Genomic DNA, 25,470 nt, shown 5'->3' on the forward strand with positions numbered 1-25,470 from the left:
CACGATTGGAAAAGAGAAGCACGTCATTGAGGAAGCACGACATATGGCACGCGGCACCCGCAAGGTCGGGCAAAAGGGTCGTTACACGGAGCACAAGAGCCTTGCTGGAGTCTCGACCATCCTCACCACCGATAAGCTATCTTGGAGAGGATGTGGGTCGTCGCAGACAATTGCCTTTCTAATTCGGGGCCAGGCAGTACTCGATACATTTCAAGATGATGAATCTTCAAGTGTGTTCACTGCAGTCGGCTGCTGGACAGTCTTTGGCAGGGTTCTTGAAAGCTTTGGTACCCTTGAACGCGGTCAAGTACTCAGACAGTAGCGTGGCCTCACGGAAGGAGGTGGAGTATATGCAGGGACCGAAACGAGGAACGTCACACAAGCTGATAAGGTCCTCAGTCACTTGCAAGACATGAAGAAGTAGCCTGTTAGACCACGAGTGCGTACCGACAGAACACGAACAAAGTATTTCGCGACTGTGTGGCGCCATCATTCGATTATTCGAATACCTTAACTCCTCGGGGTTACCTCCGAGGGGACCGTACATCAGAATGGAGTTAGCTGATGCAAGACTTATCATAAAAACCTAATGGAACCTCATGTCCTCAAGCTACCTCTCGGAATTCTCGGCATGACTGACCGGTAGGTACCCGAGACAACGACACCTGTCAGCTTTCTGCACGGCTCCCTGCCCACAGCAACTACGTTGGGTGGCCGTGAATTTGAGTGGTCAGAAGTCCTGACAAGCATTCCTTAATCCTTCCTTTCAGCAACCACCCCAAAACATGGACGCATTCCATGGCGCCAGCCTCCCAAGCAAAACAGGAATGCAGTCCCAGCTCGCGTCGACCCATCACCACACTGCGTCTTCCTTGATCGCTCCAAAGTGGCTGGCCAACTGCACCTACCGGCGTGCTTCAGTGCTTGCCTCGTTCAATTCAAACCAACCTCTTGCAAGTCTACGCTAGCCACACCTTTAGCGGGAGACATATCTTCCGTCTTCAAGATGGGCCAGCCGGTTTCGTCTCCCAGGAAGCCGCTGGTGCCTCGCCTGATTCCTTGCTTTCTGATCATCTGTCGTGCAAGCAGGACGCTGCTGCAGACGGGGTACTACCTGGCTATCGACACACTGCATCGGCAACGCGGCTTGAAGGAGCGAATTCTCGCAAAGCTCATCGTACTAATATCTACCGCAAGGCAACAGCTTAGCAGCGGTTTGTTCTATCATCTGCCCCTCTCCCTCCGAAGGTCGTCGCCACTTCGTCAATCACGCGGGGTGGCGCTTGATCGATCTGTGGGTTCTCAGATCAGAGGTCTCATTTAACTTTCGGAGAGAGCATTCCGACGGCTCGAAATGTCGTCTTCTCCCTTTCGGTTCCGTTGGCACCGTAGGTCGGTCCAGGGACTAGAAAGGCTTTGGAGACCGACCACCGAAACCCGCTTGCAGCATCCCCTCAAACGTCGGCGTCGGACTCTTCTCGCCATCACGATATGTCTGCACGTCTTGCTCTGGAGCTCAGTCATCCCACTCATTACGATGCTCGCTCTGTTCGCCACACACAGCATCGACAGGACATTCTTGCCGTCGACGGTGCTGACAATTGTTTCAGTATGTTTTCCCACTGCGTTATCCGTTCTGTGTAGCTGACGATCATCCAGGCCGTTGCATCTTTCTCTTACATCATCCTCCACTCGATCGTCGCCCGCAGGCACAGCCGGTTACAACATGGAGTCACTTCACGGAAGTTTGACAACGCCTGCTACTTCGCGATCAGGCTTTCCGTGATGCTCTGCATCATGTGGCTGTTGACGTCTGGCTGGAACTTCATCGTTGCGGCTCGCCAGCCCATTTGCCTTCCACAGTCTTTCTCGAACGACTTGAATGACCGCTGGCGAGTGGGCAGCTCGTGTGCTGCGGAGCGGTTCAGTGCTGCTATTTCCTTTGTCGCACTGTAAGTAACGTATTTCGCCTATCCAACGAGTGTATACTAATCGACTGCTTGCGCAGTGCTGCTTCCTGCGCCCTCTTCGGCATCCTCGCAGTTGCCCGCCGCCCGTTCGAAGCCAGTCTCCTTGGATTTTCCCTCTCAGCGCTAACGACCAACAATGACATCAACCACCAGTCTCGCAAGCTTCCACACCCGGAAGATGGTGTCTACAACCCGGCACTTCGCCGCGCAGCAGACATGTCGACCTCAACTCTCACTTCTCTTACTGCTTCATCATTCTTCCGTCCGGACACCGCCATGACCGAAAAGACGACAGCTACCAGTATTCTCAATGGCGGCTTCGCTGGCTCCACGCCCGGCCCTTCCTTCCCTCCCTCGCCTTCAACGGGCGACGCCGTTTTCGGCGCGCGCCCAAACCCTCACCATTTCAGTTGGGTCCACAGCCCTTCTCCTTCCCCTCCGCCGCTCCCTCTTCGCTTCGCTACCAATATCCCACCACCGCTACCCCCTCCGCCTCTTCTTTTGCCCGCCGGCCCCATCGCCTCCGCATCAACCACTGCTGCCCGCCGCGTCTCGAGTGCGGAGTCGAGGTACACCCCGCGGCTATCCCTTGCATCGCCGTACCAGCAACGCTCAAAAAGTTACGGGCAATCGATGCCTTCTTTATTATCCCCCACTGCTGGCTCACCGACCTCTTCCCCGCCTCGTTTTTTGCCCGCACGCCCGGCGAGGAGCCCTCCACCGCTCGATTCAGCGTGGCGAGCGGTGCATCCGAATCCACCTGGTGTGACGGTTGTTGTCGGAGGAGGTGCTGCCGGATACGGCAACGGCGAGAGCGACTCTTCTCCACCTGCTTCTGCCGCAGGCGCCGCACCGAGTAGTTTGAACGTGTGCAAAGGGAGAGTGAAGGCGAAAACCAGGCTGCCGAGCATGCCGCACAGCCCACCGCGGATGTCGTCCTGGCTGTCGTCGACTACCACACCGACGGCAACGTCGTCGGGCGGCTGGACGACGATGGCGGCGGTGAATGAAGAGAGGACGAGCAGTGAAAGCGTCGGGTCGCTGGCGTTGACGACGGCGGCGTTGGCGAGGTTGACGGCGGAGCAACAGGCGTACTATCGTCAATCACAGCAGCAGCCGCAAAACCAACAGGTGGATTTGCACCACAACGACAATGCCGGAGGTACCAACGGCATCACCAGACGCGGACGTGGTGGCCGTGACCATGTTTTCGGCCACCGCAGGATCCTAGCCCCATCTGGTCCGCCACCGAGCATGCCGATCAGCGTAAGGCCCGTCGTGGACCACGGTCCTACCGCTACTGCCACTCGGCCAACCACTGCTCCCAGCAGTAACAACAACAACAACACCACCAACATCGACCCCGTCTCCTCCTCCTCCAGCGGCAGGCCAGCCACCCCCGTCAACCAGATGCTCCCCTCAGCCCACCCCCAGCACCCATCCCACCACCCCTACCACCCCCACGCCTCCAACTCCGCCCTCCTCTCCCTCCTCCAACACCGCGCCGCCCGCCAACGGCCCCTCCGCTGGTCCTCGCGCCGCAGCCTCAGCAACGACAACGTCGTCGTCAACAACAACAACGCCGGCAGCAACAGCAACCATTCCCTCTCGTCGTCGTCGCACAGGAGGAGCTCCAGCTGCGGCACCAGCTCGCCGCTGAGCACGACCATGGTGCGGGCGTGCGAGGTGGACGCGGAGGCGCTGAGGGAGGAGATTGCGGGGGCGGAGAGGATGAGGAGAGAGGCGTTTGGGGGCGGCGATGCCGAGGAAGAGGAAGAAGATGAAGATGACGGGAAGGGGTTGGAGATCGTGCGGCAGGTGAGGGGGGTGGAGAGGAGCGGGAGGTGGTGCAGGGTCAGGAGGGGGTTCGGGGTCGGCGGCGGCGGCGCGGGGAAGAAGAAGAGCGTCTTTCCGGTGGTCGACGGGGAGGGAGGCGATCTGGGCATCGAGGGGAGGAATTGGGTGCGGAACGCGTCGGGGGAGCAGAGCGTGGCAGGGAAGAGCGAGGGGGATGATGGCGTCGAGAGGGAGAGGGAGAGGGAGGACAGCGGCGTGCAGTGGGAGATGACGGTGACGACGGCGAGCAGCGAGAGGGGCAGCAGCAGCAGCAGTTGTGGGCCTCCTGAGCCTGAGCGGCCGGAGTCGTCGGCGGAGTCGGAGCCGGACCAGCTGCAGCTCCCAAAGAGGAGGCTCCTCCCGTCTTGGGGCGACGGCGTCGTCGCTGGAAAATCTCCCGAACAGTCGTTTCTGGAGGCTGTCTTGGCGGCTGGCAAGGTCAGTCCGCTGCTGCTGCAACAGCAACAACTTCAGCAGCTTGGCGGAGAGGCTCGCTTGAAGCCGGCCTCGGCGTCTAGCGATGTTGATGTTGATGGAAACCAGCTCTCACGTAGCGTGACGGTGATAAGGAGGCGGGCAAGGTCGGTTGAGGGGACGCGGCAGGGAGGCACGAAAGGATCGGCAGGTGGAGGGACAAGGATTACGGAGCAGGCGATGGATGTAGGCTTGGGGCTCAGCTGTGTCATTGGCGTCGGTTCTGGTGCTGAACCCCATGGATTCCATGGTCAGCAAGGTAAAGAGGCGGGAGCGTTTGGTGTAAAGAGGGCTCCTCGCACCAGACGGAAGACGGTGGTATTAGGTTGAGTCAAACGTTATATTTGTCCAGAGAATACCGCGATCGATATATGTAGTTAAGTAGCACACTAATAGTAATAACATTAAGAAATGTTGCATGAATCGTGGATCATGTAGTTTAGGAGGATTTCTCGTCGAACTCTTCATACCTCTGAGAGCTACAGTGCATCTTTAACCTATCTCCCTCTTCCGCTCACCATAGTAGGCATCGTCCTTGATAGTAATAGTACCAAGAATTGTAGCCCCACTGCTCTCAACACACAACCCTGCCTTGTGATACTGAGCGGCCTTTTGTGCTCCTTAAAGATAACCGACTTCAAAAGCCATTCGCCTGTCGTGAATTTGAACTTGCGTCAAGTGGCAAAGGGGGAACAGCCTTCACTCATCCTTCACATATCATACTGGGGCAGATCGATGAGCTTATCGGAAAGCATGAAGCCCTGGAACCAATTCGCCAAGCCAGACCAAGAAACGGCGCCCACGAAGCCGTTGAGGATGGAGATGCCCCACTGGGTCTGCGGGTTGGCGATTTGCGGCGCACCCCAGCCGATCTTCTGACCCTTCTCCACGACGGGCCGCATGACGCGCTCGTAGCCGGCCAGGGCAGCGGCGTAGTCGGCGCCGTGCGTCTTCAGCTCGCCGGCGAGCACGTACGCGCCGATGATGGCGAGGGTGGTGCCTTTGCCGGTGATGGGCGAGGGGCAGTAGCCGGCGTCGCCCAGCAGCGCAACGCGGCCCTTGGTCCAGCTGGAGCGCGGCATCTTGACCTGGGCGATCTGCTGCATGTAGAAGTCGTCGCTGGCGTGCATGCCGCGAACGACGCGCTCGATGTCCTGGCCGCCCGCGTCCTTGAACAGCCCGTCCCACATGGCCTTCTGCTCGGGCACGCCGAGCTGCAGGTAGTTTTGCGGCACGTCGCTGTTGCAGATGGCCAGGTAGGCGCCCGCGCGCTTGCGGTCCACGTCCGGCCGGACGAAGACGAGGCGGCCGCCGGGCGCGTTGTACCACGACGCCCACCGCGTGTCGCCGGGCGCCGGCGCGATAGTGAAGTAGGCCATGTACTGCCCAAGGTTCTTGAGCGCGTCCGCGTCGTCGAATGCGAGCCTCCGCGTCTTCGAGTTCATGCCGTCCGCCGCGACCACCAGGTCGAACTTGCGCTCCTGAGGGCCCCCTTCTTCCCCCAGCTCTTTCGCAAATCTCACCACCACCCCGTCATCCACCTCCGTGATCCCGGCGATCGAGTTGCCCCAGATGTACTCAACGCCGCCCGCATCCCCCTGCGTCGCCTCCAGGAACACGCGCGCCAGCTCCCCCCGCAAAATCTCGACGTCCGCCGTGAACGTCTTGCTCCCATCCTTGCAGTCCTGCGCCCCGAACTCGGCGACGTGCCTGCCCGCGGCGTCGACGATGACCATGCCGGCCTCCTGCACCGTCGCGCGGCGCACGGCGTCCTCCAGCCCCATCATGCGCACAATCTCGAGCGCCTCGCCGCGGATGTCGACCTGCTGGCCCGTCACGCGCGGCTCGGGCGAGCGCTCGACGACGGTGCAGCCGATGCCGGCGCGGCGCAGCCAGAAGGCGAGGACAGGCCCGGCGATGCCGCCGCCGGCGATGAGGATGTGTTGCGGCTGAGCAGTGCTGCTGGCCATTGTTATCGCTGATTTTGGTTCGAGGTGGTCTGCGGGAAGTAGGGTGACGGTCTTGTGGTCCAGGGCGTCATTGTTGCCGTATCCTGGGGCATTTGTCTATATTTGAGGCCCCAATGCATTGCTGTTCGTCTGGAAGCGTTGACAGGTGACGTCAACGAATCCTTCCGTTTCGGGTGGTGCCATGCAGGCAGCAGTGAGGTCGATTTGGAGCTCAAGCCAAGGCAACGTTGCATCGATAACGAATTATCATTGGATGCTAGGAGGGATGCTACTTAGCGTTCGCTCCTGACCTCGCTCCGCTTCTTCCAGGGCTGCACCCACTGTTCAATGGCGCAGCTTGTCAAGAGCTTTGATTGGTCATACTAAGGACCTAACCACGGAACAGTGTCCGGAGACCCGCAAACCCAACGACCATTGCAGCCTTTAGACTCGTTCGTAAGGCTAACACAAATGGCCGACCGTCACAGAACGGCAATTCAACCACAAGGTTCTGTGTGGATACCGCCACATGGTATATAGACTCGCTATTTTCATATGATCATCGAAAAGAGTTTAAGCTGCCGAGTGATTTGGACTGAGAACACAAACATTTTGAACTTACTAATTATCTGTAGTGACAACACACTAAAGCACCGTCGAACGAGGAGTGAAGACTGTTTAGAGTCAAGCCAACAACGTACCAATCCCAAACGCCGCACTTTATCCTTTATCCCACCTCTACAACGCATCTCATCTGAAGCGAGGTATACCAATATACCAAAAGACGATGCTACCTGTGCGGTCGGCGGCCGGTGACAGCTTTGTTGTTGACCCCATCGGATATCATACCGAGGATCTTGTCAAGTCGAGTTAGCAAACTTCAGCACTAGAGTACCAAACAAAAACATCATTTCACCCCGAAGCAGACTGTGGTAGGCCGATAGACGAACCGGTAGACGAGAAAACGCAATAAGAAGAGATTGAACTCACCATCTTCAACGCCAACCCAGCCTTGAACCCCATCTCCGGGCCCTCGGTGTTGCACTCGATGACGTGATTGCAGAGAGAGCCGATGGCCCCAATACGCATGCGTGCAATGCCCAGAACGAGACATTTCGCGTCCTTCGCGAACTTCAGGCCGCCGAGCACGTACAGCGACGACATGGGCAGCAGGATGCCGACGACCGTGTCGCGGGCGGGGTCGAGAGGCGGCGACAGCACGGCCAGGTCGGCCTTGCCCAGGTCGATCGACTCGTCGACGCCTTCGGCCTCGTAGCGCATTGCCACGTCTCCGCCTGCGAGCTGGCCGACGAAGCGGCGGGGTGGGATGGATGGATTGGACAGGCTAAAATCGAAGAGGTGCGAGTTAGAAAGAAAGAAAAGAGTTGGAGATGTCGAGATCGACGTGACTTACGCTTCTGCTGCTTCGAGGATGCCGTATCTGGCTTTAAGGTTAGTATGCTGTGCTAGGCCATATGATTTCCATTCCGGGACGGAAGTCAAGGTACCTTCCACCGGGGCCGGCGCCAAGGTAAATCACACGTCCACCTCTGGCCACTCTGGGGCTGATAAGGTCAATGGCTTTGGCAATGTCCGGCAGGCAAGCCTCAACAGCGGCGCCGACGTTGGCGTTTTCCCAATGCATCACCTCTAAAGTTCATAAGAAATCGTCAGACATAAACTTGGGTTCGCAGCGTTGCAAATCCCCGGAAGACCGTCGACTCACGGCACAGCTCGAGCGTGGATTGGGCGTCGGCGTCTCTCCTAGCGCCGTCGGTGGTTGCTGGTGCGGTTGTGGCGCGCCCTGATTGTTGGAGATTGGCCGACATGATGGGCGAAATGAACGAAAACATCGGAGGTTCGGCCATCTTGTTAGGGTGACTCGCTGTGCATGCTCTGCTCTAGCTGAAAGAAACCCAAGGCTTAAAAGCCAGCTCGGCGCAGGGGAAGACGGGCAGCTGTTGCTTGATCGGGGCTCGCCCTGGCCCGGGAGATTGCATCTCCGGCCGCAGTCTGTGCCGATCCCTGTCATGCACAGCCAGGCACACGGGCCATCCCTGAATCACAGTGAGCCCCGCCGCTTCCTGCTCGCCTGTCTGAGGTCTTATTCGCTGCACCTTTCGCGTACCTTTATCATCATCAGTTTTGCTGTCCTGTGAACGCCACATGTTTGGAAATACTGGGCCTTCGGTCTGCAGGGGAGCTGGTAACCGATTACGAGGTATGCTTGACCGGTCCAGTCAAGTAGCGACGAAAAGGAGTATATCATGAGACAGTCGACTGCTATTGAGCGAAGCTTCTGATGTTTCGCCGCAAGCTGACCCCGTGAAAGCACAGTTTCATGGACGTGCCTTGAGATAGAAATATGATTAGCAGCTTCACTCCCAACATGGTAGTACAGGCCTAAACGCTCAAACCAAGCATGTCCGCTCTTGTCGTCATGTCGCCGCCGCGAAATCTTCTAGGTCGCGAGTCTGATATCGCCAGATAAGTGGAGGAAAACAGTCCAGATTGCGCCGAGCTTGACGTGTGCCCTGCAAGGGAATTGAGCACATCAGAATCGTTCATCCATTATTCTTTCATGAATCCGCTCAACGCCTCATAAAATCTCTTCCTGTGGCGGGGCGAGACTGATCTACTTGGAGCCTGCCAGGAGTATGTACAGATCCATCTCTGCTCTATTGGCGCCCCCGTGATGCTTCAGTCGTCTCTTGCGTTTGTGTTCATTGCTTCCCATTTTTACTCCAAAGCAGCGTACATGTCGATCTCCTCGCCACTCCGTCTCCGCCTGCGGACCGGGTCGCTTTGCATCTGCACACCGGGGCCGACTCGCCGGGTGTTGGATCGGTGCGTGGGGAAGATCTGAAAAGGTGTCAGCATACAGGGCTACAAACTCGCTCTAGGCTCCCAACAGGCCAGTAAGTAGATGATGCGCAGGTGTGGCAATTCCGCGCACTGAGGGCGCTTCAGAGCGGTAGACGTGCCTCCCGGCGAAGAATCGAAGGGTAGGCTCTCAACTGACCTTAGTACCTGACCAGCCGAGGCGGAAGGCGATCTCGTGGGCGAAAAGCTCGCCAAAGCCCAGCATCAAGCCATTGATGAAGGGGAGAACGAGATTTATAGCGGCGCCGCGCATCAAACCCCACATGGTAGGTGGGGTGTAGAGTATGACGGGCGCGCTGGACGAGGAGGCGGGCGACGACGACAGCTCGTTGTTGCCATCGTAGTTTTCGCTGTCGGACGGGATGGTGACGGACTCGGACATGGGGTTTCTCTCGGGGGCAGGGGAAGCCATGATGGGCGGGAGGGTGGACGGAGGTGGACGGAGTCTCAGTCTCGAGCGGTGACGCTGTCTTGGACTTGGAGCAGTCGCGGCGCCAAGCCCGTGGGAGCTTCGGCCCCAGCGCGCGTTCCGCCGCCGAGACGCAGTGACGTTGCCCCGCCGCTGCCTCCGCCGTTCACACCTTGCACTCCTCAACTCCAGCTCAACTTTCCCTAGGCTCACGCTTCTATCCCGTCGCGCTCAGTCAGGAGCACCTACCGCTCACGCTGCAGCTCCCCCATACCTCTCTATCGACCACCCCGCCATCATGACCGAGCCCACGGGCACGCAGCGCGACGACCTGATCTCGCAGTTTTGTGCTGTTACTGGCACTGGTCCTCAAGAGGTTCGCTCCATCCGACTCAAGTCCGCATGTGCATCTACTGACCAAGTAAACCAGGCCGAGACAGCACTCAAAGCCACCGAGTGGGATGTCGCCAACGCTGTCACCATGTTCTACGCTTCCCAGGATCAGCCCGACGAGCAAGATGCTGCCGAACCGACTCCCGCACAAGCCCCTCCGGGATACACTGGCCCTCGCACACTCAGTGGAGCTCCCGCTCCCGCTGCCGATCAATCCAGCTCCTCCAGCTCCTCCTCCGGCGCTCGTAACCAGCAGCGTGGAGCAGCACGCGGTGGTCCCAGGACGTTGAGGGACATTCAGAGCGAGGGCGCGTCCCAGGGCCATGCACATGGTCACGATGATGACGATGATGAGGAAGACCAGGATTTCTTCGCCGGTGGTGAGAAATCCGGCCTGGCTGTTCAGAACCCCAACAGCGGCCCCAGCACACGCGACCAGATCAACAGCATTCTCGACCGCGCTAGGAGGTAGGAGCAACTCCGGACCACGAATATCCATGTATAGGAAATGTACTCATCTTGCCTGCAGGAATATGCCTCGTCCTGGTGGCGAGGACGAGCAAGAGCCCGCTCGTCCAACCCACTTCAGAGGCCAAGGCCAAACCCTCGGTGGCGACGAAGAACCCTCTCGCGTCATTCCTGACCCTCTTGCTGGCGCGAGTGCTCCTCGCCGGCTGGAGCGCGTCCGTCGTGTCATGCACCTGTGGCGTGATGGCTTCTCGATTGATGATGGCCGCCTTTACCGCTACGATGACCCCGCCAACGCCGGCCTGCTGGAGATGATCAATAGCGGACGCGCCCCGCTCGACATCTTGGACGTGGAGCACAACCAAGAGGTTGATCTGGAGGTTCAACCGCACCGCGAAGAGGATTACGTGGCTCCCAAGCCGAAGTACAAGCCTTTCTCGGGTTCGGGCCAGAGGCTGGGAAGCCCTACCCCTGCGGCAACCAGCGGTAGCTCCACGCCTACCCCCGCTGCTGCTCCTGCTGCTGCTTCGTCCAGCTCGGCAGCCCCTCAGGCCCCTACCGTTCAGGTCGACGATTCGCAGCCCACGCTTACCATGCAGATTCGCCTCGGTGATGGAACCCGCCTGCAGTCTCGCTTCAACACGTCTCACACGATTGGCGACCTCTATGACTTCGTCAACAGGGCCAGCCCTGCGAGCTTGGAGCGCGACTATGCGCTCATGACTACGTTTCCCAGCAAGGATCTCAACGAGAAGGCGCAGGTGCTGGGCGACATGCCGGAGTTCAAGCGCGGTGGTGTCGTGGTGCAGAAGTGGAAATAGACGGCTTATTCATGATGCAATCCAGAAGAGCCTGGAACATGAAAGGATTGAGAGGAAGGTATAATAGCTTATCGATGCATAGAGTCGAGGCTTTAACATTGCATTTGGTCTAGGGACCGGGCCTATGGCCAGAATCAAAGCATCTTACTGTTCATTTCTTCCCTGTTCGCGTGAAGATTCGAGGTATTCGTGCTGATGAAAGGAAATGGTGGAGTCACAACCACATCGCATGTTGACTAAAATGAAAAAGCAGGGCTCGCCCAAAAGACCACGGGAAATCTACCTGTGCGAGTCTCCCATGGGGAACCGTACCATCCCAGATTGTCTCGATGGAGATGAACTTACCCAGGGTTCTCTCTTCAACGTCATGGCGTCCATGGGCCACATCTAGATCTGAGAATCAACTGCCAGAACTACCGGGTGTTGTCCGAGTGTTTTCACCCGTAGGGTCTTCAGAACAAATGCAGACAAAATCTCGCCACAGTGCGCAAGTGGAAACATAGACCTACACGGTTTGAGTAACTTCATGTTCAAGGTGAAGAATGACTGCGTAATGAAGACATGAAACAATTCCATGGAATCAAAACTCGTTCCATTGTTTGTTGTCTTGGTCCAGCGCGATCTTCGGGTTCGTGATGGATTTTTTTTCCCGAGCTAGTGACCCTTGCGCATGAGTACAACCAAGGTACAACACTTCTTGTAGTTCAAACTGCAAGGCCACAACCGTTAAGAAGCTCCAGTACCCCATGAACTATTTACAATCACACAAGTTCCCTTCTCTCAAGCGCGGACAACAACCACAATAATGAACAACCCAGCCCTCCCAGAAGTCTCAACAGACGAGATGAACGATTACATCCTCGTAGACGACCAAAGTTCCCTTTCGGACCAAAAGGCCACCATCGAAAACCCAAGCTCTACCCAAGAACGTCCAGCAACTCTCCCAGACATACCAAATCTCCACTTCAACCACACCATCGCCGCCGACAAACCGGAGCAGCGAGCCATCCTCCCAGACATCTCGGAAAAAGTCATCGCCACCGACGTTGAAGAACAGCCTCGAGCCATTACCTGGAGCGACATCAAGAGTGCGTCCATCTGGCCGCAGGTTCTATTCGCACTCCTCCACATCCCGGCCATCCTCCACGGTCGGTATCTCATCTTCAACTTGGGCATTCTCCGGCCATGGGCGGACATCAGCGACGAACTCTGCGGTAGAGCTCTAATGCTGGTGGCCGCTGCCATCTTCATACTGCTCGTCGCCATGTGGAGCCACTTGAACAACCATGATGACCCCCCCTTGGGAATCTCCCATATAACCCTGCCTTTCTTGTGGCAACTTCTCGTCGCACTCCATCTGGAATCAATCGAGCTGTCGAGCTGGTGGTGGACAGAAATGGCCATGTGGGGTGTGGGCGTCGCGGGCGGCCAACTCTTGTTGCTGGCGATACGCGTATGGGCTGGTGAGTATGCGTGGCCCCAGGCATCGCAGGAAGAGCGGAGAAAGGCACTCGAGGCTGCCCATATTTGCGACCTGGAAAAGGGAGTCGAACCGTTCGAGGGAGGGAAGTGGATTACCATGGAGGAGGTGACGGATGAGTTCATCGCTGAAGTCTTCGTAAGTTGTGTACTTTCCACTCCTTGGGTCGGTCACTAGCCGGTCCGAAGTGGAAGGAGGCAAGAACCGGGAGGGAGTTTCGAAAGTTTGATGTGAGCTGACTGGCTGCCAGGATCGACCGAAAAGTGGCTTCTCAGCAGCCGTGTATTTCTTTCACACCATATGTATCGTCCTCCCTTTGCTCATAACCCTCTACACTGGCTGCATCAGAGTCAAGTTGGAAATCCCGTGGCAGGGCAACCAGTTCCTTGCCAACGTCTTGTTCTTCGTGGTACTCAGTTGGTTAATGGTGATGCTCGCGGCGGTGTACGCGTTGCGCGACCTTCCGGAGGGCCTTCCAGAATCCTCGATTCCCAGTTTCCAAATGGAAACGATGCTGGGTGGTTGCAACACTTCCATGTGGAGAATGAAAAAGGTGATGTACGAGTCGAGCAGCGGTGCGGTGGTCCGCTACCGGTGGTGATAAGGGAGGGCAAGTACGCATCGTAGTCGGAAAGCCACTGTGCAGAAACTGACTTGGATCGCATCATGAATAACTGGAGGTGACACATTGGCCTGGATGAGAAGGCCATGCGTAACAGGCAAGCCTCGGGTGGAACAGGCTGCAGGAAGCCAAGGCTCGATAGACAACTGATTGGAACTGATGATGCATGGAGGATTTGTGTTCGCGAGGTGGATTGGTAACGCAAGATCGAGTTGTCTCCAACGATTGTTGCCAAGTTCAAAGTGAGGGAACGAGGTACCGAAGTCCCGAAGGCCGTTGGTTTCGAAGGTAGCCAGGAATAAAGAGACCTCTTGACTGCTGAGTGTGGAACTGGAGACGGATGCGTGACCAAGCCTTCAAATGTGACTGAACGAGTGACGAGCGGAACATGTCGGTCGCATCAATGAGGTTGCGGGATCCAAACGGCCGTGGCTTTCGGCGAACGGTATCGTGTCCCAGACAACAACGCATGAGATGTATGTCCGACGGCGCCGAGATGCTGGAGAGCGATGATGTTGCGGAACGAATGTGTTGTGTTTTCCCACCCACTCAGCCCATAAGAATGTGTCGTGCTTTCCGCGGAGACCTGTATTATCGTTCGAGAGGACGCCAAGCTGGCCGCGCGCAGAGGCGTTCTCTTGTTTGTCGTTTTTTTTTGGGGTTTTTTTTTTTCGAATTTTCTGGAGCATGAGGGTTAGCTTCGTATGAGGGGTTGAGTGGAATCCGCTGTACTCACTTTTTTTTTTTTTTTTCGAATTTTCTGGAGCATGAGGGTTAGCTTCGTATGAGGGGTTGAGTGGAATCCGCTGTACTCACTTTTTTTTTTTTTTTGCCTCAGGCCTCAGCCCCCGGCTGCATTGTCATGGAGAGGTGCCACTCCCCGCTACCATTGCTGGTAGCGTACTTGTCAATTGGGAGTGTGGCCCGCGGGTTGCCTCCGCGCTGCCCACCCCGAAAGGCAGCCATCGGCGATTAACTCCGCCTGAGCACACAGTTAGCTTGAAGTTGGTCAAAGATCGAGCACAGTAAGGACTTACGAGCCAACCCGTGGTGAGCGCTCCGCGAAGGTCCTCTGCGAATTCACGCAGGGCTTTGTTCTGGAAGGCCTTGCGGCCTGCGCTCACCACGGAGCACCTCTCCAAACGGCTGGTCCACCGCCTCCAAGAAGCGATGAACCAGGCGCAGCCGAGGAGCTGAGACCTGAGGAGGCCCCACAGCCAGCGAGCGGCCAGGCGGAGGCCAAAAGCGATGAGTGTTTGGAAAAATATATAAAATATTTTCCGAATGAATTTCATGATAATGATTGTCATGATAATGATGTGAAGAGGAGAAGAAGACGGAGACGCGCGCGAGATGAAGTATACATTGGGCGATAACTACGAGGAAGCTGCCAGTCGCCAGCGTCGCAGCTACCCGCGGACCAGGGCGCTCAACTCACAGCTGCGACCTCTTGCCCTCGTCCGCACCCGCCCTAATCGGCACCTCCGCCCAAGCCTGCTCGAACCCGCAGCTCCTGACCCACTTGGGGCCGCCCGCCTGCACGCCGTCCATGCCCATGGCAGCGGCCTTCAGCCAGTGCGCCTGCCCCTGGATGGCAAAGCTCTCCCTCTCCTCCTGCCGCAGCCCATCGCATGCCTGTGCGCCGTTGGCGAATGACCGCAGCAGCTTGGAGACATGCCCGTCGTCTTCAGTGAAGCTATTGACGTAGTCGAACAACTGCTGCCAGTCAGCGTTTGCGTGGTTGCGCGAGCGGTAGTCGACGAGCTCGGCAGGCGTGAGCTTGGGCGCGCCGCGGGACGCGTAGTTGGCAAGATCGAAGCGGCCCTTCCATTCGAGAAGGCGGGCCCGGGCTTCGGCAGGGAAGAGCGGCGAAGTGAGGAAGGAAGTGAAGAAGATGGACGAATTGGTAGAGTGCATGTAGAAGAAGTCCATCTTGTGAGTGTGCGGGGCCCGCTGCGCGGCGGCGGTAAAGAAGACTGTGGTTTGGTTAGTCCTTTGCACTTCAGGGGATGGAATTCGATATGAAATATGCCCGGGGCAGAGAAAGCCTACCAGACGCGTCGATCATCTCCGCCGTCTTGCGCTCCAGCTCCCGTTCCGCACCGCCGTCACTGACGATCCACTTCGCCGCGATCTCGCACATCTCCTTGCCGGCCCTCTTGATCACGCCGTCACGCAGTCTATTACGGTCCTCCCACCGCGCCGCGCTCGCCGTCTTCTCGTTACCCCTGATCTCGTCGAGCAGTTGCACGAGCGTGACGCCAGCATCCGCCTTTCTACCCTTCTTCCGCTCTTCCGCCACCTTCTCCGCGCCGAGCAGATAATCACCGATCCACGCATCATGCGTCGCCGCCTGCGCGAGGGCCTCGGCGACGATGGCGGGCTGCGAGAACTCGATACCGAAGCCCAGGTGGATCAGCGGGTGCACGAAGCCGGCGAAGGTGCGCACAAGAAGATCATCGGCGCGCTCGTCGCGCGCGAACAGGTACTCCCGGAGCACCGCGGGCACGCCCTTGGCGTTCAGCTCGCCGGAAAAGTGCGCGAGGTAGTCGCTGTAGTGGGCCTCGTCGCCGAGGTGCGCGGCGAAGGTCGACCGGCTGCTGAGGTCCGCCGCAACACGCTGGTCGACGGGGACGGGCGGGCGTTGGTAGGTCTTGTTGGCATCGTAGGCAGCTTGAATGGAAGAGGGGGTGGCACCGAGGGCGTACAGGGTGAGGAGGTGGTGGACGATGTGGTTCTGAAAGGAATAGGTTAGCCGAATGCGATGGAAAGTTTGGAAGTGCTTGAGACACGGCTGGAAGAAAGAGATGAACGAGAGCTTACGTGAAATCCATCGTTGTTGAAGTAAATATGGTGCTTCTCATGGTTCTCCTGCAGCAGCTCCGATACCTTGTCGGCCGAGTCCTTCCTCAGCGGCGCAACGGAAAAAGCCGGCTTCTCGTTGAGGGTGAGCTGGATCTTGGTGGAGGTAGCCATGCTTCTGTTCAAAATGTGATCGGCTGGGTATCGAGTGGGGAATCTTGGTGTTGTGGAGAGTTTGGAAAGGGGAGAGAGGCGATATTTAATGCAAGGCTTCGACCAAGCAAAGAGTCTTGAGGTTGCCTGAATCTTGGTTGACTGTGCCGTCGTTGAGACGGTCTGGTTTATCCGATGATCAGATAGCTTCTTTCTCCGCACCGAAGACAGCGCGCTTATATACGGCCCAGCCCGAGGCTCCAGAATCTCACGATCACGAAAGCTTTGGTCTCACTGGTGACTGAGTGGACGGGGGTAAGAAAGGCACGAAGGAGCGAGGTGTGGGCAGAGGGGCAATTGGACCGTGTTGCGGCCACCAGGAGGGGGTGGAGGGGCAAAAGGTAAAACCAAGGCCGTTGCGTGAGACTCCAAGCTTCTCCCTACTAGTCCCCGCAGCTCGTGGTCCTTGGCCCCGCCTGGGTCGTGGTGGTCGGTCATCCACCACGGCTGGCCAATTCTGACGTATGAACACGCCGTTGAAACATGATCCTCGCCTAGGCGTCCGCCCAGAGAGAGCTACATGATTGGTCGGGCGAGTGAATACTTACAGACCTGCAGAGCTGCAGGTCTGCAGACCAGTGTGGGCCGTGTTGGCAGAAATGACGGCAGCTCTCGGACGCAAATGCCCGAAAGTTCCGCTGATTAACGGAGGGGGGTCTGGAGCAATATTCGGGGAACGTGCCATGGGCGGTGTCAATGCATTTCGCGATCTCGTTTGGCCTTTTGTCAGCAGTGGTGAAGGTCCCCGCGTTTTGCTCCGTCCGGGTCTCGGGGTCTCGGGAGCGCGAGGGCGCGAGTCATCGGCCAGATGTCATTCCGCCCGTCTTACTTAATCTCAGCTTACCATTGGCCAAGTTCAACCCGTCTGTTTCATCCTCATATATCGTCCATCATGACAATACACACACGCAGCAGCTGAAAGACTACAGTACCCTCAATTGTGGCTATTAAACTACCCCTTACGTGCCAGCTTTGCCCCTTTTTGGAATTCATATTGCTCCCTTTACCCATACCAGATATCGATGTAATAATTTCCATCTCATCCCGCAACACCTGAGCACCAGTGCTAGCAATCGCAATTAAAAGAGAGAAATATAAGCCATACGCCGTTGCAATGCCCTCTGACAAACGAAGGTATAAGCTTGAAGTAGAGCTTCCTCCGAGATCGCCCATCCCGGCGGCAAGGTGGAGAAATAAATGAAAACGGTATCGCTTAGCAATCCGTTGGGTGAGGGAGCAGTAAGACAGCCCACGCCAGCCTCAAGCTTCCCACTGCCTGGCTTCCATGCCCTCAGGCGGGCTCGTCTCCACCTTTGCCTTGCTGACCTCGGCCCAGTTGGTGCTGAGAGCCGTGCCGTTGCTTTCCTGGAAGCTCTTCATCATAGCCCTGCGGGTGTCTGGGTCTGCGCCCTGGTACAGCTTGCGGAAGAAGGCATTGGCAGGGTCTCCGCCTTCGTCATCATCGTCCAGGCTATCGGCACTCTTATCCTTGGGCTTGGTCAGCTCGCTAGCCACCTTGTCCCAGTCCTTCGGTCCAGAGCGCGACGAGGTGGGATATGACGGAGCCGATGCACTCTGCTTGGCAGAAACACTGTTGGTGGCCGTTTGGAGAAGCGACTCGTCTTTGCTCTCCAGTGCAGACCATTTCAGACCCGAGCTAGCCTTCTTGAGTATGACTTCGATCTTGGAAGGAGTGACGTTGTACGTCGACCGGTCGGGAACGACAGGCGCGAAAAGAGGATCCAGATTGAGTTCGTACGTCGTAGAGTTCGCGGTGGGGAAGGATACTGCCAACTGCTCTTAATTAGCTCCTGCGACGCGACGTTTGCGAAAGGAAACGTACACTACGTTCTTCAATCTCGACTGTGACCTTGTCCTTGGGCACGCCCTTCGCGAAGATGCTGATGGTGACGCTCTCGCCAAATGTGTACCACTCATACCTGACCTTGTCCGCGGGAGTGGGCTGTGGAGCGCCGGCCGTTGCCGGCGCCTTCTGCTCCGCCTTGGAAGTGGAAGAGTCAGCAGGCGTTGTGGACTGAGACTTGGATGTAGATTCAGGCTCGGTATCGGGCACGTCGACAGCAGTGACCTTGCGGGCCTCATCGTCCTCCGGCAGGTTCTTGAGCTTGCTTTGGATCTTCATCTCCCACATCGGCAGTGTTTTCTCTTTTTCGTTGAACTTCTTGACAATGCCAAACACGTGTCCGGCGTTCGCGTACTGTCCCAGAGCGAACAGAGTGACGGCGCGACGCTGCTGGGCCTCGCCAATGAGCTCGCGCTTCTGGCGCTTGTGAGCGAGATTCACGGCGATCTCGGCATCCTTGAGCGCGGCTTCGAGGTTGGGCGGCGAGAGGCGCTGGTAGGCAGTGGAGCGACCGATGTAGTACGAGACCGCAGTATTCTGTGACGCGATTGCCTCAGTATACTTCGCGACGGAAACGTCGTACTGGCCGGCCTGCAGAGCATCCTGGGCTTTTTTGGCGTGGTCCATGACGATTGAGAGCGAGGCGTGGTCAGGGTGGGTCGTGAGACTGGTCAGGAAGCTGCAGAAGCTGCGTCTAATTCGAGATCGGGGGTGAAGCAGTAGTACACAATGGCGGATGCCTGCTCGAAGCCTTTTGTGTACCTGTGGGTAAGAAGTGGAAGCGCGCAGAAGCTCCGGCTGCCTAGAGACGCGCTTGCCCCGCCGCGCACGCGTAGGGTTCGCCGAAGATCTGCCGGAACTGAAGGCCGAAACCGCCGACGTCATTGGATCGCTGGACGCTAGGTAGGTCCCTTCCTCTGTGAACATCTCCCTGGTTTTTGTCACTCCTTCCTGTATGTCGCGCGTAACACACCCGCTGTACAATGCTTTGATCCGCACCCATCATATCACCTCTCGGAAGAAGGTTGCCAATCTGAAGAAGGCCGCCGACAACCATGGTGTTTACGCTTTGCTGTGCAGCGGAGGCTGTCCTGGGATCATGTATGCCGAGGGGAGCGCCAATGGTGTGAGGAATTGGGTGTTGTCAGTTAACGTACGTGGAGAGGCGCTGCCCGATCACCTCTCCTCACTGACGCCGCGCAGAGGCTCCGGTATAAAGACTACCAATTAGCCGTTCGCCCAGCTCCTGTCGCGCCAGAGAATGATGCCCGTGGAGACCGCGATGTCTCAATTGGTCTGTTTGAGGTCGAAACGGTGAAAGAATTTGGTGCAATCATGCAGCAACGAAACGTCTGGTCCTGGTGGAGGAAAGGCATGGGATACATTTCCGAAGATGATTAGGAACCCTCGGATAGATGGAGTCGCCATACGATGGTGAAGGCCGACTGGAAGAATGCGCGCTGGAAACCAGAATGTCGCCGTGGAACGGAGAAAGTACGCTGAATCGAAGGGTGTCGCATGAACAGAAGAACGCTTGCTGAGTGGAGAAACCGCTGAAAGATGATATGCAAGGCGTTTAATGCGACAACGGTGTAGTAATTCAGCAATCGAATAAACGAAAAGGGCCTTTTTTTGTCGGTTGTCTGTTTTCTAGTGTTCATGTGGTTTTCTCGACGGAGCGTTCTAGGTGGAGGCCAAAGGATCAGAAAAGGTCGACAGAAGAGGTCAAGCCGACAAATAAAAGGTCCAACATAGGAAACCCGTGGTATGAAAGCCGAATATCGCATTCAGAAGGCAGGAGATGCCAACAGCCTCCTCACTTTCCACTTCCTCGACCTGTTGCCACTACGCGGGCGCGACGGCGCGAACGAGCGGCGCCAATGAGACCACGATCCTGGCGGCGAACCAAGTGAGGCGTCGGCGGGAACAGCTACAGCGGGAACAGCTGCGGCGCGAACGGATGGCGCTGATGGGACAACGATCCTGGCGGTGAACCAAGTGAGGCGTCGGCGGAGAGGGCGGCTGGGTTGAACCTGGTAGCGCCTGGACGAGAGGAGGCGGAGAGACGAGGAACCGGAAATGGCGGGACGGCGAGAGGCACTGTCAACCGTCCGTACAACATCGTGAACCTCGTCCTCGGCCTCATCATCCTGGGCTCCAGGATCGCGGGTGGCAAGAACAGCGGCGTCGGCGGCACCGGCGGCGAAGAAGCGGGCGCGGATGCCGTTGTACTCGCTGGGAAAGTCCAGCAATCCGTCGCGGGTCCAAGGGACCCTGTCCTCGTCTTTCTCCACTTCCTCCTCCTTATCCTCATCCTCCTTCTCATCCTCCTCCTCCTCTTTCTTCTCCTCTTCCTTCTCCCCATCCTTCTTCTTCTCCTCCATCTCCGCCGGAGCGGGCGCGGGCTGGATGGTGGAGGGTAGAGAAGGGATGAACCGGGGACCCAGCCCCAAGCCGAAGAGGAAGAGCTCTTCCTTGGCGGCGGGCTTCGTGACAGGCTTGGGGCCGGGCCCGTGGGCCGAATCATCGTCGTCGTAAGAAGGGCAAGTGTAGCCCCGCTTACCGCGGGCAGCGAGCTCAGCAGGAGAGATGAAGCAGTTCGCCGGGAGACTGCCCATCTTGGCGCGATGGTCAGCCTCCCAGTTGTCGTTGCCGTTGGCGGGATCGGGTGAAGGCGACGGTGATGAGGCGGGTGAGGCCGAGGTCGAATGCGGAGGAGAGGTTGGCGGCGATGACGGCGCAAGCCGGGACCGGGACGATGGCCAAGCGCCAGGTACCTGCTGCTGCTGCCTCTGTGCCAAGGGCACAGCGACAGCCAAAGCAGAGCAGAGGCGACGGAGGCCGGGAAAGACGATGTGTATAATGAGAAGGCCAAGAAGACCAGCCCAACAGAAGGCGAGGCGGAGGGAGCATCGGCTATCCTCGTCGTCGTCGTCGGCGTCAGGATTGGTGAGCGGCTCCAGGATCTTCAGGTCGACGGCGGAGAAGGCCAGGAACCCGACAAAAACGCGCATGAGGACGTGGATGCTGGAGCTGAGCGCAGTGCCGCTCAGCGTCATCCAGGTGGCGGCGGTGAAGAGAGCCACGACGTCGATGGTGGAAGCCGACATGATGCTGTTGGTGGCGATATGGAGCTGAGGTTGCAGAATATCTAGTCAACGGTATCGATGTGGAGCTTGCCAGAGTGCGCGGTGAAGAGGAAAAGAGTTGGAGGTTGCGCTCTGGAAGATGTTTGTAAGGGCGGTGCGCTTCGCTTAGTGTGCTATCGTCTACTGATGGGGCAGTCGCGCAGTCGCGCAGTGAGGCACAAGTGTGAAGAGGGCATTTTCACATGTGTCGACCACCTCACCTGCCCTGCACGACTTTGATGCCTTGTAGAGGGTCACGGCTTGCCACTCTCGGTATCAAGCATCGAACCGGCTCCCCACGCACTTTGTGCTCACTGCAGTGTGTCCAACTTAGGCATATCGCATCTGGTAATGTCGGACAGCTGTTGACAGATGTCGAGGCTGATAAGGACGTTAACAACCACGCTGAATCCAACAATCTTAGAGGCTACAGCCACTGGAAGCATATTTATATCTCACAGTCATGCTATGAGGAAATGATGCTTGAGCAACATGAAGTGGCGTGATCAATTGTTGCCCTGGTGTCCTGGTTTCTTCGCGAACCAATGACTTCCGAGTTGTACACCAACAGCGTGTGCGAGAGAAATAGCAACCCGCTTAACAAATAACAACAAAGCTACACTATGAACTTTTGTATTGTCGCCCAGCAATAGAGCAGATTCCAATCGCGAAAAGCGTGTCGCGTCGCAGAAGCTGCTTAGACAGCGTGGGCTCCTCGAATCACTCACACAATTATACGGCATCGGAGCATGAGCAGCGAGGTCGAGACTCGCAAGGCTCGCAACGGCGCCCTTGGATTTGTGTTAAGCTTTGATGATGCGGAAGAGAAGAGTCGAGGGCGGTGTCGCGAGACGAGATGTCGTTGGCGCGGCCACGTGAGGCCGACCCACTCGAATCCCAGGTGCCGATCAGGGCCGGCTCGCATCCTTGCACTACTGGGCCTTCGACCAACGCGCTGAAAAAAACAATACCGTAACCGACAGGGTCCAACATCCAGTAGCGCACTCAACGTTCATCGATCGCCCGGTCCGCCGTCCACACAGATCAACAGCTCGAAAACGAAGCCATGCGCGGCAAGCTCGTCGTCTTCGAAGGCCTGGACCGCGCCGGCAAAACAACGCAATGCGGCCGTCTCGTCGCGCGGCTGCAGGAACACGGCCACCGCGTGCTCCACATGCGTTTCCCGGACCGCACCACGCCGATCGGCCAGATGATCAACGCGTACCTGACCGGCGCGAGCGAGCAGGAAGACCACGTCATCCATCTACTCTTCTCAGCAAATCGTTGGGAAGCTGCGTGAGTCTCTTCCTCAACTCCCATGTCAAGCGATGCTGATGCAATGCTCTACTCTCAGCGCCAGAATCAAAGCTCTTATTGCCGAGGGAACTACGGTCGTCATCGATCGTTATTACTACTCTGGCTGTGTGTACTCGGCCGCGAAGGACAACCCGTCTCTTTCACTAGAGTGGGCCAGGCATCCGGAAGTAGGACTACCGCGCCCTGACGTCGTTGTGTTTCTAGACATCTCGCCTGAAAAGGCCGCCCAACGCGGTGGCTTCGGTAGCGAAAAGTACGAAACCGCCAGGATGCAGAAGCGGGTGCGGGACTTGTTTGCCGACATGAAGATGCTTCAGCAGGAAGGTCAGGATTTTGTGAGTATCGATGCTGGAGACGTTGAAGATGAGGTCGCAAAGAAAGTGGAGGAGGCTGTTTTGGAAGCCGTCAAGAAGGTGGATGAAGAAGATGGTCCTTTGAGGCTCGTGGATTCATTATGAGGGAACAAGTAGAGCGGGCACATGAACCAGGGTATCATTTTAGCTTCTACACAGACTGGGTATAGTGAGTACCAAGCCTCCTCGTTGCACCACAGGTTCTAATCGAGCTCCTCAGCATCATCCCAATCGCTGTCTGCGATCACTATCGGCGAGAGCTCGCGCGTCACCGGCACTCGGGCGGCAGTGACGCTCAACTCCTCTGATTCCTCCATATCGAAGTCGGTGTCCGAATCTGGCTCACTACCGTTTTCTTGGTGGTACCACCCGTCGATATCTTCAAATCCATCACTGTCGTAAGGATGCATCCCACGGCTGTTCATGGAGTGCGGTAAGGTGTTCTCGATGTCCGGATACTCTGACTCATTGTCCGAGCTGGCATCACTTCCGAGAGCACCGACTGTAGCAATTGTAGCAATTGCTGCTGCTGTCGCCTTTGAAGGCGAAGCCGCCTTGCGTTTACGCTTCTTGTGAAGAGCGGCAACCTCCTTCTTACCGCGAGTCCTAAGACTTAGTTCTTTCATGAGCATTGACCACTCCGTTAGCCTCTCACAGCCAGGGCATTGCCCTTGCAGAGGTACGATTGCATCAGGCTTCCCTTCTTGCCGCAGAAATGTCTTTGAGAGACAGGTTATGTGCGAGGTAACCCGGCAGTCCTCCTGTGGGCAGACCAACGTGATACACTTCTCCGTCTGCATTCGCTTGTCGCACACCGCGCATGTGAGCCTCTTGCCCTCTGCTAGGAGTGTTTCGCTTTTCTCCAGATAAGCTTTCAAACTCTCGTAACTGACGTCAATACCTTGGATGCCCTTTCCATTGCCAATCATCTTGGAAGTGTCGACCGTGTTCTCTGCGTCTGGTCTTTGGAATTCTTTCAAAACGTCGGCCTTTTCCAGATCCACACGAATGTTGCTCCGAATCTTGAGCGGTGTGCTTTTTATCCAGTCCTCCCAGACGCGGTACACATCCTCGGTGAAGAACGTGACGCGCAGAGGCCATCTTTCGAAGCTCTTGACGCGTAGAAGAAGGTGGAGGTTGGAGATCCTGTCAGTCAGAGAGAGAACGGGTCTCTTGCGGCCCTTTCGTGAAGCAGTAATCCGGTCCTCGGAGGGGATGTGGCGTGTAATGTGGGTGTTCTGCCATGCCCATCTGCAGACGCATTAGAAGCCGGGGCAACAATAACTAAACGATGCATGGTTTCAGGGCGGAGGTTCGAAATCGCCGGGTTGCTCGCTCGCGAAAGACACTAGACTGCAGAAATGGCACCGGGTAAGACGAATCGCAATACCTGCTATCAACTCCATTGCTTAGGGTTGCGTGGAATCTAAATCGTTCGGGGCGGACTGGCAGTGTGGCATGTTGAGGTGGCGATCACGTGACAGTGCTTATACGTACTCGAACTGAAGCGCAGCGATCTTGGAAGGGAAGCCGGAGACGATGCAGGCCATCTCCCACGGGCGCAAAGAGTCGCGGTCGGTCCGTGCAGCACCGCCCTTGGAGAGACCGTTATGCTGCCTGAGTCGGCGCAACGGATTGGGCGTCGAGCCGACGTAGAGGCGAGCGTGGCGGACAGTAGACCGCAGGAGGTAGCAACAGTAGAAGGCAGGGATCGGTTTGTCCATGGCCGCGGCTGCAATAGCCGCAAGCGAGGCCTGCGAACGCATGCGAACGGCGGTGGATTCGCTTGGTACTCGAGCAGAGCGGATTGTGGCGTACGGGCTCGAGGTGAGGTTCAACCGGGGGAACGAGGCCGGGTGAGGTTTGGGCGAGCGACGTCAAGGCGGGCGGGCGGCGGCGGAGCGGAGCGCCGGGCATGGGCATGGGCATGGGCATGGGCGACCGAAACGACTCTTGCAGCACGCCACGACGTCGGCAGGCGGCCTGGCCCGGAGGCAGGCTGCAGCAGAGCGCAATGCAGAATTGCCGCACTGCGTGAGAGGCCGTCAGCGCGGGCGGCGGCTTGTCGCATGAACATCAAAATCGAGTGATCTTCGCGAAAGCGGTCTAGCCCTGGTAGGCGCATCCGCTGTAGGCGTGCGGCGGCGGCGGTCTTCCTTCCCTCAGCCAAGTTCCAACGCCCACGCTCACATTCCTTTCATTCGACCGTCTCCATATCCGCCCGAAGACGTCGCAGCCGTCAGCCTGCCTGGCCACCCCCGTCCCCATCCAGGCCGCGCCTGCAGCATCAGCATCCTCGCGCTGCCTGCAGCTTCGACCCGGCCGCCGGCGCAAGTCATTCATTCGGAAAGCTGCCCTGACAGATATCCTCCACATGCTCGGCCCGTAATCTCAACCCACCCACGCCGCAGCGCCCTGGACACGCCGCCTCTTTGCTCGCTCCAAACCCTCCCTCGCCCGAGCCATTCGACCTCCGATCCCACTCCCG

The 25,470-nt window shown here is 57.5% G+C and overlaps 10 protein-coding genes across 10 annotated transcripts; 3 read left to right on the forward strand and 7 right to left on the reverse strand.

Moving 5' to 3' along the window:
- Positions 1-4,990: 4,990 nt before the first annotated feature.
- On the reverse strand, positions 4,991-6,665 carry SLS55_006542 (uncharacterized protein; the record flags this gene model as incomplete). Its single annotated transcript, XM_066777971.1, has 2 exons — positions 4,991-6,346; positions 6,660-6,665. The coding sequence occupies 2 exons, from the start codon at positions 6,663-6,665 to the stop codon at positions 4,991-4,993; spliced, it is 1,362 nt and encodes a 453-aa protein (XP_066632066.1).
- Positions 6,666-7,141: 476 nt separating this feature from the next.
- Positions 7,142-9,524, reverse strand: SLS55_006543 (uncharacterized protein; the record flags this gene model as incomplete). The annotated part of the gene is made up of 4 exons (XM_066777972.1): positions 7,142-7,524; positions 7,644-7,670; positions 7,724-7,879; positions 9,260-9,524. 4 exons carry the CDS (start codon positions 9,522-9,524, stop codon positions 7,142-7,144), a joined length of 831 nt encoding a protein of 276 aa, XP_066632067.1.
- A 295-nt stretch (positions 9,525-9,819) lies between these two features.
- Positions 9,820-11,203, forward strand: SHP1 (protein phosphatase regulator; the record flags this gene model as incomplete). The annotated part of the gene is made up of 2 exons (XM_066777973.1): positions 9,820-10,382; positions 10,444-11,203. 2 exons carry the CDS (start codon positions 9,820-9,822, stop codon positions 11,201-11,203), a joined length of 1,323 nt encoding a protein of 440 aa, XP_066632068.1.
- An 805-nt stretch (positions 11,204-12,008) lies between these two features.
- SLS55_006545 (uncharacterized protein) lies at positions 12,009-12,860 on the forward strand (the record flags this gene model as incomplete). The annotated part of the gene is made up of 1 exon (XM_066777974.1): positions 12,009-12,860. One exon carries the CDS (start codon positions 12,009-12,011, stop codon positions 12,858-12,860), a length of 852 nt encoding a protein of 283 aa, XP_066632069.1.
- A 1,879-nt stretch (positions 12,861-14,739) lies between these two features.
- Positions 14,740-16,281, reverse strand: SLS55_006546 (uncharacterized protein; the record flags this gene model as incomplete). The annotated part of the gene is made up of 3 exons (XM_066777975.1): positions 14,740-15,281; positions 15,358-16,042; positions 16,129-16,281. The coding sequence occupies 3 exons, from the start codon at positions 16,279-16,281 to the stop codon at positions 14,740-14,742; spliced, it is 1,380 nt and encodes a 459-aa protein (XP_066632070.1).
- Positions 16,282-17,580: 1,299 nt separating this feature from the next.
- SGT1 (Cochaperone protein) lies at positions 17,581-18,811 on the reverse strand (the record flags this gene model as incomplete). Its single annotated transcript, XM_066777976.1, has 2 exons — positions 17,581-18,114; positions 18,164-18,811. The coding sequence occupies 2 exons, from the start codon at positions 18,809-18,811 to the stop codon at positions 17,581-17,583; spliced, it is 1,182 nt and encodes a 393-aa protein (XP_066632071.1).
- Positions 18,812-19,971: 1,160 nt separating this feature from the next.
- Positions 19,972-21,294, reverse strand: SLS55_006548 (uncharacterized protein; the record flags this gene model as incomplete). Its single annotated transcript, XM_066777977.1, has 1 exon — positions 19,972-21,294. The coding sequence occupies one exon, from the start codon at positions 21,292-21,294 to the stop codon at positions 19,972-19,974; it is 1,323 nt and encodes a 440-aa protein (XP_066632072.1).
- A 1,084-nt stretch (positions 21,295-22,378) lies between these two features.
- CDC8 (Thymidylate kinase) lies at positions 22,379-23,087 on the forward strand (the record flags this gene model as incomplete). The annotated part of the gene is made up of 2 exons (XM_066777978.1): positions 22,379-22,608; positions 22,673-23,087. 2 exons carry the CDS (start codon positions 22,379-22,381, stop codon positions 23,085-23,087), a joined length of 645 nt encoding a protein of 214 aa, XP_066632073.1.
- Positions 23,088-23,185: 98 nt separating this feature from the next.
- Positions 23,186-24,388, reverse strand: SLX1_1 (Slx4p interacting protein; the record flags this gene model as incomplete). Its single annotated transcript, XM_066777979.1, has 2 exons — positions 23,186-24,233; positions 24,384-24,388. The coding sequence occupies 2 exons, from the start codon at positions 24,386-24,388 to the stop codon at positions 23,186-23,188; spliced, it is 1,053 nt and encodes a 350-aa protein (XP_066632074.1).
- An 81-nt stretch (positions 24,389-24,469) lies between these two features.
- Positions 24,470-24,748, reverse strand: SLX1_2 (Slx4p interacting protein; the record flags this gene model as incomplete). The annotated part of the gene is made up of 2 exons (XM_066777980.1): positions 24,470-24,714; positions 24,745-24,748. The coding sequence occupies 2 exons, from the start codon at positions 24,746-24,748 to the stop codon at positions 24,470-24,472; spliced, it is 249 nt and encodes an 82-aa protein (XP_066632075.1).
- Between the last annotated feature and the right edge of the window lie 722 nt (positions 24,749-25,470).

Source organism: Diplodia seriata (assembly GCF_021436955.1).
Source record: "Diplodia seriata strain FDS-637 chromosome Unknown scaffold_6, whole genome shotgun sequence".
Lineage (NCBI taxonomy): Eukaryota > Fungi > Ascomycota > Dothideomycetes > Botryosphaeriales > Botryosphaeriaceae > Diplodia > Diplodia seriata.